At 44.0% G+C, this 20,669-nt stretch overlaps 1 protein-coding gene across 1 annotated transcript in view; it reads right to left on the bottom strand.

Annotated features, from left to right (window-relative positions):
- NUF2 (NUF2 component of NDC80 kinetochore complex) overlaps positions 1–19,818 on the bottom strand; it is a 32,966-nt gene extending 13,148 nt beyond the window's left edge. Inside the window, 7 exon segments of the mRNA XM_056844691.1 lie at positions 2,206–2,225; positions 3,176–3,249; positions 4,660–4,757; positions 7,731–7,792; positions 12,310–12,386; positions 14,734–14,808; positions 19,696–19,818. Coding sequence (XP_056700669.1) covers positions 2,206–2,225; positions 3,176–3,249; positions 4,660–4,757; positions 7,731–7,792; positions 12,310–12,386; positions 14,734–14,808; positions 19,696–19,818 — 529 coding nt within the window.
- Positions 19,819–20,669: the final 851 nt, after the last annotated feature.

The raw sequence follows: 20,669 nt of genomic DNA, 5'->3' as shown, positions 1-20,669 counted from the left end.
AGCAGCATATATCTAGTGTTGGAGGGATATAAGGACTGAAACAAATCTTGCCACTGACAATGTAGCCTTGGGGTCCCTATCACTTCGTAAAAAAGGCATTATGTCAGTCACAGAGGCATTGGATTTGTATATTAAAAGGGGGGAAATATAGTGCGATCGAAGTTCCTCGTAAAAGCGGCATTCCAAAAGGGCATGGGCTAATGAGTCAATAGAGCCAGAAGAGCAAGGGCAGATCCTGTCTGAGTATGGTATATTCAGAATTCTGCCCTGCATTACCATAGAAGGGTTAGCATTCAATCTAGCCAAGCAAAAAGCTCTACAGAGATGAGGAGTTGTTAGATAATAAGTATAGGCAGGCAGACCACGTGGAGGGGGTATTCCGAAGAACTGGGATGAACAGACACGACGAGCACGAAAAGTAGTGCTGTTATAATCGAGCTCTTTAATGCACTTTTTAATTTTGGCAAAAGCTTCAGTTTTCCCAAGATTTCTGAAGCCGCTATCTTACGCGCGGTGACCACAAATACCGTAGTAATAATGAGCTAAAAATTATACAATGTAGCCAATAAATATATTGGCTACATTGTATAATTTTGTATCATTATAGAAAAACCAGTGGCATATATATCAAACGTCACAGCCAAACGGCTTTACTACTATTTAGCTCATTATTACTATTTGTGGTCACCGCGTCTAAGATAGCGGCTGAAGAAATCTGTAAAACAGGAATTCTGTACCGGGAGCCTGTCCCGCTCCGTTCACTGGATGATCACTTCCATAAGAATTTAGTAGTAGTTATTACCCCAGAGGACAGGGTCAGAGTTCAGAATGACCTAGATAGACTGAAGAGCTGGTCCATAAGCAATAAAAGGGATTTCAATAGGGACAAGTGTAAGGTACTTCACCTAGGCAGAAACAACATAAGGCACAGGATGGGAGATAGTTGGCTTGGCAACAGTACAGGTGAAAGAGATCTGGGAGACTTAGTGGACCACAAACTGAATATGAGCCAACAGTGTGATATGGCTGCTAAGAAGGCCAATGCAATTCTGGGCTGCATCAATAGGAGTATTGTGTCTAGATCAAGGGCAGTAATACTACCACTGTATTCTGCATTGGTCAGACCTCACTTGGAATACTGTGTCCAGTTTTGGGCTCCACAATTTAAGAAGGATGTTGACAAGTTAGTGCGTGTCCAGAGGAGAGCGACCAGAATGGTCAAAGGTCTGGAATCCATGCCCTATGAGGAGAGACTTAAGGAGCTGGATTTGTTTAGCTTGGAGAAGAGAAGGTTAAGGGGTGACATGATGGCCATGTTTAAGTATTTGAAGGGATGCCATGTTAATGAGGGAACTAGCTTGTTCTCTGTTACTTCAGAGACTAGGACATGGAGTAATGGATTTAAACTAAGAGAAAAGTGATTCCACCTAAACATTAAGAACTTTCTGACTGTGAGGGAGGTTCGACGGTGGAACGCACTGCCTCGGAGGGTGGTGGAGTCCCCATTTTTGGAGGTCTTTAAGCAGAGGTTGGATGGCCATCTGTCGGGAGCGCTTTGATTGTGGGATCCTGCATGGCAGGGGGTTGGACTGGATGGCCCTTGTGGTCTCTTCCAACCTTGTGTGATTTTATGAAGAGTGTACTAAAAGCCAGGAATTTAGACCTGGTGAATAAACAGGACTTGTTTTAGGTTGTGTTTTTTTTAAAAAAGTGAGAGGCTTGACAGATCAGCAAACCTAGTCACACCCAAGCTGAACCAATTGCTAAGGGATTGCTCGCAATGGACAAAAATTGCAGGTTCAAGCAGGACTGGGAGGAACCCTTAGCCGGCCCTTATGCAATGACACTAATCAGTTCCCATTGGTGTCAGAGCCACCTCTCCATAACACTAGAACTCCTTGGAACTAACAGGCTTAGCAGCCCACCCTAAGCTTGATACTCTGAGGCAGCATGGTGTAGTGGTTAAGAGCGACGGACTCTAATCTGGAGAAGCGGGTTTGATTCCCCGTTCCTCCACATGAGCGGCAGGCTCTAACATGGGGAACCAACTTTGATGCCCCAATCCTCTACCCCAGCCTCATCTCCTAGAGGGTACACCATAAAGACGGAAGGGACTTTTCCTTTGCCCCTGCCCACGCAGAGATCTTGTGGGGTGAGAGGAACATGGGAAGGGCTGTAAGGAAAGAAGTCTTCCCGGACACGTACTTTGGGACAAGAGAGATGTTCTGTGGAGGGAGAAAACACGTATGGCATAGTTACCAGCACAAGAGTCGGCCTCCCAAGACCATCAAGAGCAGGGACACAAGATACAAGTTCATACATGTCAACTATGAGGCGGAGGCTTTGGTGACTTTTACTCCTTAATATTAAGTAGTAGCCAAAAGCTCTTATGGGGTGGGGTGAGGTGAAACAAACCTCACATTTCTGTATCACGGGTCATACCCAAAGCTAGCTATGTGCCATGATCTGCAAGAGAAGTCAACCACTGCAATGTGTTTGTCCTGGGGCATGTTGTAAAAAGCCATTGGCAGTACCAAGGGATCACCACCTTCAGTCTTCAAAAGAAGAAGTTGGTTTTTATATGCCAACTTTCTCTACCACTCAAGAATCAAACCGACTTACAACCGCCTTCCCTTACCCTCCCAACAGACACCCTGTGAGGTAGGTGGGGCTGACAAGAGCTCTAAGAGACCTGTGACTAGCCCAAGGTCACCCAGCTGGCTTCATGTGTAGGAGTGGGGAAACAAATCCAGTTGACCAGATTAGCCTCCACTGCTCATGAGGAGGTGTGAGGAATCAAACCTGGTTCTCCAGATCAGACTCCACCACTCCAAACCACCGCTCTTAACCACACCACCATGCTGGCGCCTCCAAAAGGAGAAGACCACAGCTGTAATCGTGCCTGTACCTAGTTCCAACTTATACCTTCCCCTTTAATTTCCGACTACTATTGGGACAAAAGGTCACGGAGGTCACAACCAGGTATTCTGTTCTGGGATCTAGATCCAGCTGCAGCCGGGCCGGCCGCTCCCCCCTTAATAAAACAGAAATGGTGCTCGACAGGGGAGAGATCTGCATGTTCTGCATTGCATGTCAAATGTATAAAGCGGGGATCAGTGAACTCCAACACAGGCGGTGGTTTTAAGCTGTGACTGCTAAACCCCAGGCGGCTTACTCAAGTTTTTCCAGCTTCAACGTCGCCTTCTGGATAGACATCTGAAGCTGCTGCACTTTTTCCACAGCCAATTTCTGCAAAATAAAAACCGGTTATGTTAATAAAGACAGCAGACATTACACACCGCTCACCACGCTCTACAAAATGCAGAATATGTAGCGCATCTTGCTGTAAAACTCAGCTTGATTCTCCGGGCCAAGTGCATTAGCTGGTCTTAACTCTATCAAAAAAACCAATCGCTTCATTTTTAGGCTAAAATCCTTAAAAGCCTGCCCTCATTTTTGGTTGTATCTACAAGAGAATCCACAGAAAGCTGACCTGGATCCCAACAGCAGACGGCTGGCAATTTGCCACGGATAGCTAAGAGGCTCTCTTCCACCACACCACCATCATAGCTGATTCTGCACAGTACACCGGGGGGGGATGTCGTTCCTTGATCTGGCTGCCCCGCCCCCCAGTAATGGCACCAGCTTCCCTTTTTAAAAAACGAGAGCTACACCTGTCCAGAAAGCAACATTTCATCAGGTGGCTTCTCACCCCACCCCATCATAGCACTGGCAAGATTTTCACTTCCGTTCAGGTCAACCTACAAGGACACGTGCCGGGTCAGGGCCTGCCAACCATTTGCTTCTGGGCCCATAGTGACCTGACCTCCCTTGTTTCTCTCATCCCTGCCCGCCTTCCCTTTCTGGGGAAACCAGCGTGGTGCAGTGGTTAACCTAGGAGGACTCCAATCTGGAGAACCGGGTTTGATTCCCCACTCCTCCACATGAGCGGCGGAGGCTAATCTGGTGAACCGGGTTGGTTTCCCCACTCCTGCCCATGAAGCCAGCTGGGTGACCTTGGGTTAGTCACAGTTCTTTTCAGAACTCTCTCAGCCCCACCTACCTCACAAGGTGTCTGTTGTGGGGAGTGGAAGGGAAGGTGATTGTAAGCCGCTTTGAGTCTCCTTAAAAAGGTAGAGAAAATCAGGGTAGAAAAACCAACTCTTCTTCTTCCTCTTCTCTCAGGTACGGGCTTCATTTTCTCCTTCGCCCACCTCCACATCCCGAGGTCCCTACTTTTCAACCTGTGTTTCACAACATCCTCATATCTAATACAACCCTGCCTGGCTGTGTGAACAATGAAAGCTACACAACAGTGCCACCCACAGACAAGATGAGGGGTTCTCTCCATACTTGGGTGAACTACGGAAGGAAGAAAGGAAGGAAGGCCTTTTGTTTTGAAAACTTGACAAAAGAAAGCATAGTCTGATAAACAGATAAATGTTCCAAAAGGGCTGGAAAGCCAAGACCAACTGACAGCAAGTTAAAAGAATAAAAAATACAGAATAGAGAGTGACCAGGAAAAAAAGCAGGGGATCCCAGGAAACAACATCAGGGAGTCCAGAGGCACCACTGCTGAAGTTACCAAGCAGTTGAGTACAACCAACCTCATCCAGCTTTCAAGAAATCTGACTTGCAAAAAAGAACGAGTGATCTTACATGCATACTCTGGATTTCCAGGTAGACCTCACGGCGGGAGTCACGGAATAAAAGGAAGTTAATAATACCACTCAAGAAATGAGCCATGCTCTTGGGTTCTAGAATTTCATCAGAAGAAAAACAAACCCCTAAGTGAATGCTTTCATCACAGGTACACGGCATGCCATTTTTCAAATTCAAAAGACACTGTGAAACTTAACGTTAAAGTGTTTGGAAGATGCAGCAGGTTATAGCACTGAAGGATTCCACGATCATGTTAGAGTATTTCTTGTGCTAAACTAGGGAGGAAATCCATCTTAAAGTTTCAGAAGCAGGCAGATTCCCTAGGGAGCTGGCGATAAGGAAACAGAAACAGCAAAGAAGGCAGGGTCTGTGAGACCACACAGAAGATCACTTAAGCATCACCAGTTACAGATAAATGATAACCTGTCCCTATTGAACCCAACAGATCAATATGGTATCATAAAGCTGCGGTGTAGTCGTTAGTATTGGACTAGGATCTTGGATACCCCAGTTTGAATCCACGCTCAGCCATGGAAGTTCGCTGGAGGACCTTAAGCAATTTCCCCTGTGGGCGTTGCAGTCTATGTATCAACTGCTTGAGAGTACAGGTTTTTTTTAAAAGTCCACAGAAACTAAAAGGTTATTATATCAGGTCATTTGTTAATTGTAATACCAAGGGGGTCATATTTGCTGAATACTGCCTCTTTAAATTATTATAGGTAGGGATGACTTCAAGGACAGTCAAGACAAGGATCTGCGAGCAGAAGAGTTGCATAAGAAACAGAAAAACGCAGGCTCCCTTTGACAAACATTTCATTACCATGGGACACTCTGAAAAGTAACTGATTTTGGGTCATTGAGAAAATTCAATTGTCTAGCTAACAACTTTAGCAAAAAAAGTCAGGAGACAAGGACTCATCTGAATTTTGACCAAGGTGGATTTGATTTAAATCAAATCGATTTCAGTAATGATTAAGAGCTCATTCCTGAGCCTGGGGGCCAAATGGGCTTAGGAGGCAACCAGCCCCCTACGCTGGTGTAGTGCCACTTGCAGCGGCCCTCCAGGACTGGTGCGCCTTCCCAATGGTGCAAGTACTCGCACTGGAGTTCTGGGAGGCGTTCCCAGGGCGGGGCTTCTGGTAGGCTGCCTCCTAACCCCTTCCAGCCCAGGGAACGCCCTTTCAGACCAGGAATGCCCCCTCTGCCAGTACTCCGGTTTATGCCACCAAAAACGGTGGCATAGCCCCATGGGACGCTATGGGGTGCTGCCTAACCTCCCTTCATACACTTTGCATTGTATATATATTTTCTTTCAGTGGTTTGCATAGTATTTTATGCTTTTAACTTATACCTTGTTTCTTTATTAAGGAGAAAGTGTTTTACTAGGATTATACATGTTATTCAGGTTTTTTAATCTGTTGCTCAACTTTCATTGGTTTTATCTTCAATTTATTTAATTTTTCCTTTGCCCAACAGCCATCACTGTACCTGAAAGTAGATATGTTTTGTTGGTAACTTAGTATGAGTTGAGAGGGTGTTTAAGTTTATCATTAAGTATAGACTAGAGATAATGAGGAGACAGATATGCAATGCTAGAAGATTCAGCTTCGCTTACAAAGTAGATGGGCAGGAGGCATGTTAGGCGAAGGATCTTTGCCATTAAGTTGTTAATTTGTATTGTTAACTGCTTTGTCTTGAATGCATCATAAGGTTTTTATGTTTTGATAATGCCCATAGTATGTACTTGGATTTATCATGCTTCGTTATTTCAAGGTTCCCCCTTCTGCTGTTTCATTCATAAATGCTCCATATTAATCTGCGTAGAGATTTAAATTCCATTATTTACGCCCCAATAAACCAATTCAAACTGCTTAGTTCAGCTCTGGATTCCGGTGTCTTCCTGGTACAGTATTACCCAAGAAATGACCCAGATTAATGGTAAGAAGCAACCTGTCTTTCTTCTTCACAGTCTCAGTGCTGTTAGATAACTTATTTGCTTTCTGTAAGTATATATTTATTTATTTATTTAGTGATTTATAACCCACCCTCCCCAGCCGAAGCTGGCTCAGAGCGGGTAACATCATGTCAAAACATCACTACACCAACAATAAGAATCTAAATTTAAAACAATAAAATCCCAATTAAAATACAAAATTACAAAGTTTCAAATGGCATCTAACCATACTTGCATTGCTGGGTATTTGCAGCAGGTTATCCCTCTGTTGACATCAACAATATAACAGAAGGAGGGGCAATAGGGAGGCCAGCAGATGATATTTGCGGCTATCCTCAGCCATAGGCCTGGCAGAATAGCTCTGTCTCGCAGGCCCTGCAGAACTCTTTAAGGTCCTACAGGGCCCTGATGTCACCAGACAGAGCCTTCCACCAGGCTGGCGCCAGGGCCAAAAAGGCCCTGGCTCTAGAGGAGGACAGCCGCACCCTCTTAGGGCCAAGGACCACCAGTAAGTTGTTATCAGATGTCCGTAAAGATCTTCGGGGGGTATACCAGGAGAGGTGGTCCTGAAAATACGAGGGTCCCAGGACGTGTAAGGCTTTAAAGGTCAAAACCAGCACCTTGAACCTGATCCGATACTCCAGCTGGAGCCAGTGCAGTTGGCAGAGCACTGGCTTTATATGTTCTCGGGGCGAGACCCCTGTAAGGAGTCTCACCGCCGCATTCTGTGCCAGCTGGAGCCGCCGGATCAGTCTTGAGGGCAGCCCTACGTAGCGTGAGTTACAGTAGTCTAGCCTAGAGGTGACCGTCGCATGGAATATATGGAAGAGGGAACTGTATTCTTAGGATAACCGGCTACGTAGGACCACCACATAAGTAACGTATCTGCCCTGCGCCAAACATCAAAGAGTATAGTGTTTGAGAAAGGTCCACAACCTGCCTTTAAGGTGGTCCTAGGCCAAGAGACCTCTGGACACAGCCCATTAATCATCATTGATAATTCTAGACAATCCCCTAGCAGAATGGCCAGTGCCATGTGACAATAGCAGCCCTTCTCCTACCTCATACGACAGACAAAACCAACAGCGTACAAAAGAGGTGTTAAAATTCTTACTTGGGTTTGTGAGATCAGCAATCTGGAAGTCATTGACACGGCAGATCGGGAAAAACTGCTCCCTGTCAAAGTTTCGCAGAATATATATATTTTTTAATCAAACAGACTTCTTGGCACCAAAATGTTTTAGCGTTATACCACATGACATGGCCATAATCAAACATCCAACTGAACTCCAGTTGGCTGCAATGGACTCAAGGGTGACTAGGTATCCATGATCACAGAAACAAACAAAATCTAGTTGCCTGTGATATCGGAATGTAGGCGCCCGAAGGAATTGGATTTCGTCGGACTCTGCAAACAGATTTTTCCTGTGGGGCAGATTCTGAAATTTTGCTGGTGGGGGGAGAGATGAGCTTTAGTACGTACAGGGACCTGCGTTTGAACATCAAGAGTAACAGGAGTTTGTTTCTGTACTCTGAACAATGAGGGAGGGGAGAAGATGTGGTGATGACGAGGGGGATCCATAGGCCTGACAAACATGCTCCGTCTGTACCCACTGCAGCAAATCAGAACTGAATGGGATTTACGTTTAATGGGATTTATGCAAGCAACTTATGGCTTACTTACTACTGCAACCTGCCAAACAAGGAATTTAAAAGAGAGGCGCACCCTTGAACTGGGCGAGTTAATTTTTAGAAAACGTTTGGCTAGAATTGTTTTATTTTTCTTTATGAAAACATTTATAGCCTGCCTTTTCTCATGGTTCAAGGCGGCTTACGATAACAGTTAACACACATTTCCGATTACAACTAGAACAAAAGAAACCCCAAATCGTTTCCTGAGCCCTCGAAAAAGATGCCTGCCATTCAAGCCCCCTCAAAAGCCCCAGCAAATAAGCAAGCCTTGCAGGGCCCCCCGAAGATCTCCGAGGACAGCCGCCCCCATCTCACCAGGGGGCCCATTCCACCCAGGAGGAGCCACGGTGGAAAAGGCCCAGGCACTGGTAGATGCCAGATGGGTTACCCCAAGTAGTGGGCTAGCCAACAGATGGCTTCCTGATGACAGCAGTTCATCATCATCACCTTTATTAGGCATTTACCACACCACAGTTACAAAACAAGATTGCAAAACCCAAATAGTTTATAGAAGCATTAAAATAACATTGTTAGTCACATTATCTAGGGGCGCGTGCGAGCAACTCACGTACCCTTGATATAGCTCGTAAGTATCTGGCTACTTGTCGAGCCATAAAATAATTTCGGTCTGATAAAAGAATCAGGGTAAGCTTGAAATTGTTAAACAAGAAATGGAACGCATGGACATTTCAGTCCTGGGAGTAAGTGAATTAAAGTGGACTGGATTAGGACATTTTCAATCAGAAAATTACAAAGTGTTTTATTCAGGGAATGACAAAAAGAGAAGAAACGGAGTTGCTTTAATAGTGAGGCAAGATGTAGCAAAGGCAGTCAGGAGCTATAATGCAAAGTCTGACCGAATAATATCAATCAGACTTCAGGGAAAGCCTATCAACATAAGCATCCTTCAAGTTTATGCCCCAACTACAGATGCTGATGAGAAAGAAATTGAAAGTTTTTATGCCAGTGTTCAGGAAGAAATTGATCACACATCTAAACAAGATATGCTGATAATCATAGGTGATTGGAACGCAAAAGTAGGAAACAAAGCAGAATCAAATGTTGGCAGATTTGGGCTAGGAGCACGGAATGAAGCAGGAGAACGCCTCGTAGAATTCTGTGAAGACAACAATCTGTTCATTGCAAACACATGTTTCAGGCAACCAAATAGACGATTGTATACATGGACATCACGAGACGGCCAGTATAGAAATCAAATAGATTATATAATTGGAAGCAGAAGATGGAGAAGCTCTATTCTCTCGGCCAAAACAAGACCAGGAGACAAAGAGACCTATTATAATAGCCAGTGTAAAGAAATAGAAGAGAACAACAAAAAAGGAAGAACAAGAGATCCGTTCCACAAGATCCAAGAAATCAAAGGGAAATTTAAAGCACGGTTAGGCATGCTGAAAGATCAGCATGGAAATACATTAACTGAACAGGACAAAATAAAGAAAAGGTGGGAACAATACACTGAAGAACTATACAGAAGAGATGAAAGGATAAAAGATTCTTTCCAAGAAGAATCTTTTGAAGAAGAACCTACAGTTTTATAAAGTGAAGTGAAAGCTGCATTGAGAGCAATCGGGAGAAACAAATCACCAGGAGCAGATGGGATACCAATAGAGCTATTCCAAGCCACAGAAACGGAGGCCATCACAATCTTGACAAGAATATGCCAACAGATATGGAAAACAAAACAATGGCCCACAGACTGGAAAAGATCCATTTACATTCCAATTCCCAAGAAAGGAGACATCAAAGATTGCAACAACTATTGGACCATTGCATTAATTTCTCATGCAAGTAAAGTGATGCTCAAAATCTTACAGCAAAGGCTGTTACCATATATGGAACGAGAAATGCCTGATGTTCAAGCTGGTTTCAGAAAAGGAAGAGGCACTAGAGATCATATTGCAAATATACGCTGGTTACTGGAGCGTACGAGAGAATTTCAGAAGAAAATCAGCTTGTGTTTCATAGATTACAGCAAAGCTTTTGACTGTGTGGATCATGAAAAGTTATGGCTGGTTTTAAAGGAAATGGGTGTGCCACTACATCTGATTGCTTTGATGCGCAACCTGTACTCTGGACAAGAGGCCACAGTTAGAACAGAATATGGAGAAACGGAATGGTTTCCAATTGGCAAAGGTGTCAGACAAGGATGTATTTTATCTCCCTATCTCTTCAATCTATATGCAGAACATATAATTAGGAAAGCAGGATTAGATTTAGATGAAGGTGGAGTGAAAATTGGAGGGAAGAACATTAATAATTTGAGATATGCTGATGACACTACATTATTGTCAGAAAATAGTGAAGATTTGAAACAACTACTGCTGAAAGTTAAAAGAGAAAGTGCCAAAGCAGGACTGCAGCTGAACATCAAGAAAACAAAAGTAATGACTACAGGAGAATTGCACAACTTTAAGGTTGACAATGAGGATATTGAAATTGTTGAAGACTTTCTATTCCTTGGCTCCACCATCAACCAAAAGGGAGACTGCAGCCAAGAAATTAGAAGGAGATTGAGACTGGGAAGGGCAGCCATGAAGGAGCTAGAAAAGATTTTGAAGTGTAAGGATGTGACTCTGGCCACCAAGACTAGATTAATTCATGCCATCATATTCCCTATTACTATGTATGGGTGTGAAAGCTGGACAATGAAGAAAGCTGATAGGAAGAAAATAGATTCCTTTGAAATGTGGTATTGGAGAAGAGTGTTACGGATTCCGTGGACTGCCAAAAAAACAGATCAGTGGGTTATAGATCAAATCAAGCCTGAACTGACCCTAGAAGCTAAAATGACTAAACTGAGGCTGTCGTATTTTGGTCACGTCATGAGACGACAAGAGTCACTGGAAAAGACCGTCATGCTAGGAAAAGTTGAGGGCAGCAGGAAAAGAGGAAGACCCAACAAGAGATGGATTGACTCAATGGAGGAAGCCACGGCCTTCAATTTGCAAGATCTGAGCAAGGCTGTCGGAGATAGGACATTTTGGAGGACTTTCATTCATAGGGTCGCCATGAGTCGGAAACGACTTGACGGCACTTAACACACACACAAAAGATACACTACCAACTGCTGGTCTGGGAACCTGTGAGCACTTGACAACAAAGGTCTGATAGAAACGTTCCTTGGCCTCAAGTAAAACTTACAATGCAGTAATATATGAATTAAGTGCTCAGGTACCCCAGCCATGCATGGACAACACCTGACAGCAGTTGTTGGCACCCAGTAACATAAGGAAAGAGACAGCCTTTCAAATATTAGCCTGGCAGAGACATATGCTCTTATTAGGTGTGTTGCAACATCTCACAATGGCTAAAAGCATCTGGGCTGCAAAGCCTCAAGTGAGTTAAGTGTTGTATTGAAATCAAACACGGTTTTAGGGTAACAGCCAACATCAGAATGCTCTGCTTCTATACAATTAGTGCGCCCCCAACATGGCACCCTTGCTCATCCCTTCCGTTTACTGAACAGGCAGAACTTCTGAATCAAGAACTGAAGCCTCTATTTATGTACTTGCCCTGTGGCGCAGAGTGGTAAGCTGCAGTACTGCAGTCCAAGCTCTGCTCACGACCTGAGTTCGATCCCGACGGAAGTTGGTTCCAGGTAGCCGGCTCAAGGTTGACTCAGCCTTCCATCCTTCTGAGGTCAGTGAAACGAGTACCCAGCTTGCTGGGGGTAAAGGGAAGATGACTGGGGAAGGCACTGGCAAACCACCACTTAAACAAAGTCTGCCTAGACGTGACCCCATGAGTCGTGAATGACCCAGTGCTTGCACAGGGGACCTTTACCTTTTTAATATTTCAATGTCTCCATTTCAAAGTCCTGTTTGAATCCTTTAGAGTCCTTTCCCGTGTTAACGGAATGCAAGCCTCTCTTTATGATCTAAAATTAAAGACTCACCTCAACTACAATGAAAGTCTATCACAGATCGAATTTGATGGAACGAGACAAAGTTAGCACATGAAGGCAATCCGTGCATACTCACACGTGAATAAACAGATTGCCAATGGGTAGGAAGACTTCAAAAATCTGAGGATACGCAGTATCAAAGGCAACTGGCATCTAAGAGCACAATACACCCAGTCAGTAAGAACAAAGGCACATAGTATTTTAAGAAACAAGGGTAAAGAAACAAGTGAAGATTCAATATTTATCTGCAGCACCCAAGCCAGAAAATGATACTGGTTTGGATTTTGCCTTTTCCTCCCACTTGCACACCACTAGACATTTTCTACTCATCCAAGATAACTATGCCCTACTTGAGCAGAAAGCACCTTCTGCAAGAGGACCATGCTATGCAAGAGAAGGAAAGCAGGGAAGCCAAGCCACCACAACATATAGTAACCGTGCATTCCTGAGGGGGAGGGAGCTCCTTTGGAGCTGGTGCGACTCCGCACTGACAGAGGCACCAAATTATGATGGAATAAAGTGGCACCGACGCCATCCCAGGGGCAAACATGCCTGTGCTGGGGAGCTGTGCCGGCTCCCACCACCAGCCCAGCCACGCTAGCAAGGAATTCCCATAAGGGAGAGCCCACGCTGGCATTGGGGAGGGGGGCAGCGTTCCTATGGGCTGTGCTGCCTTTAGACAGCTTCCTAGCCCCTTTTGCCCCAGAAATGCCCCCTCATGCTGCGGTGCAGCTATGCTACTTTTTTGGCAGCAGAGCCTCCCTGTCTTCAATGGGAGCATTTTTCATTCTTTTAAAGTTAGAATTCCTTTTATTTTTGGCAGCCAGGAAATCTGAGGCGGCGGCGTGGCTACGCCACTTCTGGCCCCTGCGGGTCTACTCCCCTTCAGGAATGGGCTGCCTGTTTGCACACAGGTAAGCAGGAACATCACAGGGAAGAGGTTGGAGGTCTACAGAAGGAAGAGAGAAATCAGTGAAAATCACAAACAACCAAGGAACTTGTCCACGTGGGGTTAGATCGCACAGGAATTTGGCGGAATTTGAGCCCATATCTACAAGTTCCTTCGCTACAGATTTCTAGCAAAGGGAACTCCCAAATATTTTGGCTATTAATTGGCTACATCTCCATATGGCAGCACATTCACAATGTAATCCTTTTGTTTTATCATGCCATAGCTATTGGCAAACCTTACCCTAACACACAAGTTCTTAGTCCATTCAGCTATAAGACCGAGACATGTGAATTGTGTGTGTGTGTGTGTGTGTGTTAAGTGCCATCAAGTTTCTTTCGACTTATGGTGACCCTATGAATCAATGTCCTTCAAAACGTCCTATCCTTAACAGCCTTGCTCAGGTCTTGCAAACTGAGGGCTTTGGCTTCCTTTATAGAGTCAATCCATCTCTTGTTGGGTCTTCCTCTTTTCCTGCTGCTTTCAACTTTTCCTAGCATGATTGTCTTTTCCAGTGACTCGTCTCCTCATAATGTGACCAAAGTACAATAGCCTCAGTTTAGTCATTTTCGCTTCTAGGGTCAGTTCAGGCTTGATTTGATCTAGAACCCACTGATTTGTTTTTTGGCAGTCCATGGTATCTGTAATACTCTCCTCCAACACCACATTTTAAAGGAATTAGAACACCACATTGCCCAGATCATCAACCACAGCTGGGAGTATTTGTCCAAAGGTCCCATGGGTTTATTGTCCCATGGTTGGTACGGTACTCTAGATTTTGATACCAAAGATCAAAGTTCACATCTTGTTGGAACCTCGTGGGTGATTTTATGGGAGAGGACAAAGCTCTATGGTAGAGCATATATATTTTGGATGCAGAAGGTGGAGGGTTCAGACTTTGACTTTTCCAATTAACAAGGGCCTCAGGTACCAAGGTTGTAAAAGAAGAAGAAGAGTTGGTTTTTATATGCCAACTTTCTCTACCACTTAAGGGAGACTCAAACTGCCTTACAATCACATTCCCTTCCCCTCCCCACAACAGACACCCTGTGAGGTAGGTGGGGCTGAGAGAGCTCTATCAGAGCTGCAACTTGCCCAAGGTCATCCAGCTGGCTTCGTGTGTAGGAGTGGGGAAACAAATCCAGTTGACCAGATTAGCCTCCACCGCTCATGTGGAGGAGTGGGGAATCAAACCCGGTTCTCCAGATCAGACTCCACTGCTCCAAACCACCACTTTTAACCACTACACCACGCTGGCTCCATCTCCCCCCGCCACACAAACTTTGGAAAGCTGTTGCTGGTCAGAAAAGCATAATAGTGGGCTCCAGGGACTAGTGGTCTCACATAGACCGCAGCTTCGCTACCCCAATGATTATTTGATAAAAGCAAAAACAAATTATTAACATATCATCTCAAGGGGGCTAAACTAGATTTTCAGTTTGTAACTACAACTGCTTCCACTTATTCTCATTTTCACTATGGGATAGATTTCAGCTTCCATTTTCAGTCTGGATCCTGCATCTTTACCCCATAGCCCGCCGTGAGCATTACCATGTAAAAGTGTTCCAGGCGGATTCCATAGACGATTTGCAAGGCTTTCATGAAGATGACTTGCAGCACTTTGGGCTGAAAGAAGAAGAAAAATTGATTTGCCAAGTACCCAGATCAGACTAAGAACAGATTTTATTTACTTCTCAGTAATTGATTTAACTTGGTTTAACTATGTGCCATTGCTGGAAGCTAAAGTTGCATTACAATACCACCATATTTACATGGTGCTATATTATGATGAATTACCAAGCAGAGCTCCACAGAGAGGGCTGCATAGTAACAGCCATAAATTTAATTATGCTGGATACTCAGTAGAAAAGTGAGACCTCTCCCTATTACCCAAATCAGAGGGAATTTAACCTCTTTTAAGAAAAGGTTAGATGGTCATCTGTCAGCAATGCTGATTCTGTGACCTTAGGCAGATGATGAGAGGGAGGGCATCTTGGCCATCTTCTGGTCACTAGGGGTGTGGGGGGGAGGTAGTTGTGAATTTCCTGCATTGTGCAAGGGGTTGGACTTGATGAACCTGGTGGTCCCTTCCAACTCTATGATTCTATGAATTCTTGGGAGGGTCTCTCATTTTGCGACAGAGACATAAGATCTCCAGATATTTTGAAGCAATGGGCAGAAAAAAAAATTAAGTAGAAGAATATGCTAGGTAGAATCTACAATCTAAACTAAGAAATTATGTTCTGTGTGAAAGAACAAACCACACATTAAGTATTGGTTGGGAAAGGATGAGATAAAAATCAAATTAATTAATAAGTGTATGTATTTGGTTGAAAAAGCATTTGAGTAACCTCTTTGAATTCAATTAAAAAAAAACCAACACAAGATCTATTGTTGCCTTACCCATACAATATTTTATCAGAGAGAAAACTAGCCTAAACTCTTCTCCCCAGCCAATTATTTATGGGAAGAATGAGAGATGTGGGGCAGAAGATGTTCCAGTGCCTTATTTTTATTTTTCTGTGGAAAAACATTCCTTTCTAAAGATCTGTAATGTAAAATCCACAAAGAATGGATGTCATCATTAATACATTAGGAAAGCTTGGCAATTTAAAAGTTGCAATTGATGTTTTTAAGGTGATGGTCCCTAGGAATAGTGTGAGACGGTACATTTTTAAAAAAACATGTAAACTAGAAACAAATGGATAAGACCATGTAGTGGAAACTGCGGAAGACCATTGTATTACGAGGAGGTAGATGGTGATCTATGCAGCCCTTCCCCATGTGAGAGCAATCTCAGGTCATTAGGGAGTTAAACTTTCACACAGCACTGTAAATGATGAGCACCTGGTGATGGGGGAAAGGGTTAGTTTTCACTCTCTGTTAAAAGAAGGGGAGGGCTTCAGATAAGGAGCCAGCCAGGAGGAGGGCGTCTGGAGAACCAGGACGGCTGCCAGAGAAGAAGCGGCTTGCTTGCCTCCCAGGAGACAACTTCCCATCCTTATTTCAGACTCAGCCTGGATAAAAGGTTATTTTTGTTAAAAGATTACTTAGCTTGGGTAAAAGGGTGTATTTTTTGTTTAATAAAACTGCGTACTTTGTTTTCCCCAACACTTGCCTGTTGGAATCATTTCTTTACCGAACCATGGGTAATACAGACCACAAACACATTAACAATCCAAATTAAAAAGCCGTTATGAATTCACCTGATTGTTCTAATCAAAACCAACACTAACATTCTTATTTATATGTCTCCTCTCAAAGTTCATAATCACCAGTCTGATTGCGCTAACAAGTAATGCAAGCGATGTTATTGAAAATTACAATGAAACGGAAGTGCCCCAGTGACCACCATGGAACAGAATTAAATCCTGTTGAAAGAGATGAGAGGATAACATTCTCGCACCCCATGCACACTTCTTTGGGTGTGCTGAAATTCAAGTGCAATCCTATAGAGACCCATGGAAATCTGCGCAGGATCGCACTGTGTCTTTAGAGCAGGAGTGGGGAACGTCAGGCCCAGGGACCATATAAGGCCCTCCGTGGGTCATGGCAGATCTCTACCTCAGAAGGATCTAAGACTGGCAATCAGCCCCCTCCCGCAGACAGGAATAGCCTCTATTCAAGGCAGATGTGAGTTTGTTTTGCTGAGAAAAGGAACCTTCTTTCCCCCTTGCAGAAGAGTCATTAGCTACGGATCTGCTGAACCGCCCAAGAAAATGTGTTAACCCTTTTCAACCCGGACCATGGAGAAACATATTCCCCTCTGTACTACAGGAGGGCTGGGGCGGAAGTGGCGACAATGGAGGGGTTAAAGGGGGCAGGGCCAGAATGCACGGGGGTGAGTTCTTTGCCAGTGTGTCCTCATTTCATCCCTGCAGGCAGCGGTAGTAGGAGCTGGCTGTAGAATCTGGCCCCGACCATGCGGAGCAGGAGCAACTCCAGCATGCAGCTGGATGGCTATGCCCAGCTGGTGCAACACACCATCCTGTATCACCAGGTGGGCGAGTGCACCACCGGTTGGATGCCTGCCTGCTTGCCCACACCTGGGGGGGGTCATCTGGGCAGCTGCCTGCTTGGGGCTTGGTCAGTACCCCCTCTCCCTTCAGGTTCTTTCCCTTCTAAGTCCTGCAAAAGTGCTGGATCGGGGCGTTATTGGACCGGGCTCCTTCGCCTACAAGCCCCGAGAGGTTTGTCGCTCACTCCGTCTTGTGTTTGCTGCCCTGCCTGAATCTCTTGGGCCCAGCTGGGGATGGCAGAGTTCAAAAGCGAGTCACTCTATGTAGCAGACACTCAGAGTGGTGACCAGTCGTGCCTCTTGGCTAAATGTTTGACCAAATATAGCAGGCTAATTTTTAAGTTTATAATTTTGTATGGCCCGCAAATGATGTTATAAATATCCAAATGGCCCTTGGCAGAAAAAAGGTTCCCTACCGCTGCTTTAGAGGCTGTTTACATTTGTTTAAATTTGACATAAAGTACATGTGTGACGGACAGCCGCATTCCAAGGATCTGTCCCAGTCATAGAACCCCTTGATTGATAGGGAGTTTGAACAGAATTCTGAGAATGGTGGTTGGAGAGTTCTGACAGTTAAGAATCAACAGTTGACTGGGAGGGGAGTGAACAGACAGAACTTGGAAACAGCTGCCTGTCAGAGCTGCAAGCTGTCTGGTGGAAGATTCTCCTCAGGTGTGAAAAGGAAAAAAAATTGTGTTTTTGGATCAGGACAGGATCTACAACAATTTATCTAGGGGAAATTGCTCTAAAGTTTATAGAGAGATTCCTAGAGTTTATTGGGAAACAGATCTGTGGAAAGGAGCAATACCAGGCCAGTTTGAGAAAGAAACAGGGGAGGTGTTTTAATGTTCCTAACTCCCTGTGAGGGTTCCCAACCTCCCTGTGCAAACTCCATAAAATCACTTGCTCAGACGGTCATGCAGAAACAAGGAACTTTATTGGAAGCTTCAGGTTAGTATAAGCCCTACAAGGGCAAAGTTGCAAGTGCTAGCAATTTCACAAAGGCAGAATTATAACCCCTACAGGGAAGCAGATGTCAAGTATATGTTATGGGAACTACGAGATAATTGTGCATGGTACAGGAACATCAAAGCTCTCAGGAAGCTCGTTACTGCTATCTACACACCAAGGCCAAAGCTGGTGGGAGGGAGTCGGGGAGAGCAAGGGAGGAGGATGGCGGGAAGAGACATTCCAACCTGGGGCCTGCTGGACGCAGCGCCTGAACCAAAGAAAGGTAAAAGGCCTGGACTGCTTTTACGAGCCCAGGGGGGGAGCACACAAAGCAAAAGCTGACAGACCCTCACACTCCCACAACCAAACGAACACTGTGAAAAATAAAGTTTAAGTGTAAAAGAAGCTTGAGTTTAAAGAAACAAACCAATGACTGCCAAGAGAAATCACTCTCAGCAGAAAATAAAGGTTTAAACACTTGTATGTGAACCACCTTGACACATTTGGAAATACAATATATCACTTGACCTTAACCATCTCAACTTTCTCAATTCTGTAATCCTGTTACAATTCTTGTTATGAAGACTTGCTAACCTCACTTTTAAATCCCACAAAAAGAGACAAATAAAACTGTTTAAGTTGTATTTCAAAAAGCCTCTAAAGTGCCTAATATTTCTGACCATTTTATTATTCAAAATATGTCCCTCACATGTTATAGATTGCAATCTTAAGGATACTTTCCCTAGAGTAGCCGCCCTGGTCCACATGGGACTAACTTCTGGGCAGATGTGCTGAAGATGGCCCTTTCACAAGACTGTTGAAATTATTGGTATTAGTATAATAAAGTTCTGGAAGCAGCATTTAAACCACACGATTATTTTTTTCCTTTTGCAAACATTTCAGTAAAAGTACTGGTTGCAACTGGGACATCAAATTAATATATGTGATATTTTTCATTTACTAAATACAAGTCAAAACAAATGCTAAATCAGATCACACTTTATTTAAAGCACTGGACACTTTAACCCCAAAAAACATTCCAATCACATTTCCCCAGAAAACCCTCTGGGAAGAATGGTGCGACTGGGTTTAACTCTAAATTCCTATCCATCCCTAAAACAGCCTAAAGAGATACAGCCCAGGAGAAACAATTTCAGACTTACAATGATTGTACTGACACAATTGCTAAGATGCACTATCTTGGGCTGCTGCTTTTTTCTGGCCTATTTTGTTTTATTAAAGAAAACCTTGCACACACATTGCATGGGGTTGCCTTTCCTTTCATTTATTACAGAGCCAAATAAATAGTTCTGCCCAATTATGGGCCAGAACCCCATCCACAGGGAACCTCTGGTACCAAGCAAAACTTAGCAGACAAACTTCTGAAACCCAAAGATGGCTCTGGGCCCATCCAAGTAACTACAGTTCAATTCAAAAAGGGATTTAATAAATCCAGTATAACATGGGGGGGGGGAGATGCTGGACGTCACCCCGATGGCAATTCAAACTATTCTAAGCAAATAAAACAGTTTTGAAGAACTTACCTTGACATTTGGAAATCAATCGCTTTTGGAAAAGCTTCTGGCCTCGCCTCCTGTCAGCAAGGAGTTACTGAGGTGCAGAAAAATATCATTGTTGTTGTACTTCGGAAAGGCACAACTCTCCATTCTGCAAGGAAAGAACACATTCTATACTTTTTTGTACAAACCTGTGATGTCGGGTAGAAAACTTTCCAAAACTGAATCATTTCCCTTGGCAAGTTTTCCAACCCACCCATGCAAGCAGTCTCTTCTATCTGTAGTTTTCAGGGCTTCTGTGCTGCAAATCAATCATGTTAGGTGGGGGCGGGAAAGGGAGAGAAAAAGTCCATTTATGCATGTGAGGTTTTGCCTTGGGTTTGCCACTCTCTAGATCAGTGGTTCCCAACCTTTTTTTGACCAGGGACCACTAGGACTTTTTTGTTCAGTGCAGGGACCCCAAGATTCAAAATAAAAATTCCGAGAATTTGAAAATAAACTTTAATCATAACTGTTAGTTAAACATTAAACTTAGAATAATATTTGAATATATATTTTTATAATAGAGAACTTCTAATTGAAAATATTAATTTATCATGGGTTTATAACTTTGTTTCGCGGACCTTAATTTAGTTCTCGTGGACCCCTGGGGGTCCACGGACCCCCGGTTGGGAACCAGTGCTCTAGATGCACATTTTCCCCATCTGACTTCTCAGAACTCTGCATGGGGACTTATTGTTGAGTTCTGAGAATTGGGATGGGGAAAATGTGCATCTAAAGAGTGGCAAACCCAAGGCAAAACCTCCCGTGCAGAAATGGCCAAAGACAACTAAGAAAAGGCTTGATACTATTTTATAAAATGACACACTGGCAGGAAGAACTTTTCCTCCCATAATAGTATATTAGTAGAACAGATGGAAATAAACTTGGGACAGTCAAAACAAAGCGACTCATTAACTCAACAAGCAATTAAACTACGGGACTCCCACGGAGGCTCCACT

The sequence above is a fragment of the Euleptes europaea genome, chromosome 2 (genome assembly GCF_029931775.1).
Source record: "Euleptes europaea isolate rEulEur1 chromosome 2, rEulEur1.hap1, whole genome shotgun sequence".
NCBI lineage: Eukaryota > Metazoa > Chordata > Lepidosauria > Squamata > Sphaerodactylidae > Euleptes > Euleptes europaea.
This window is presented reverse-complemented; position numbering and strand designations above follow the sequence as displayed.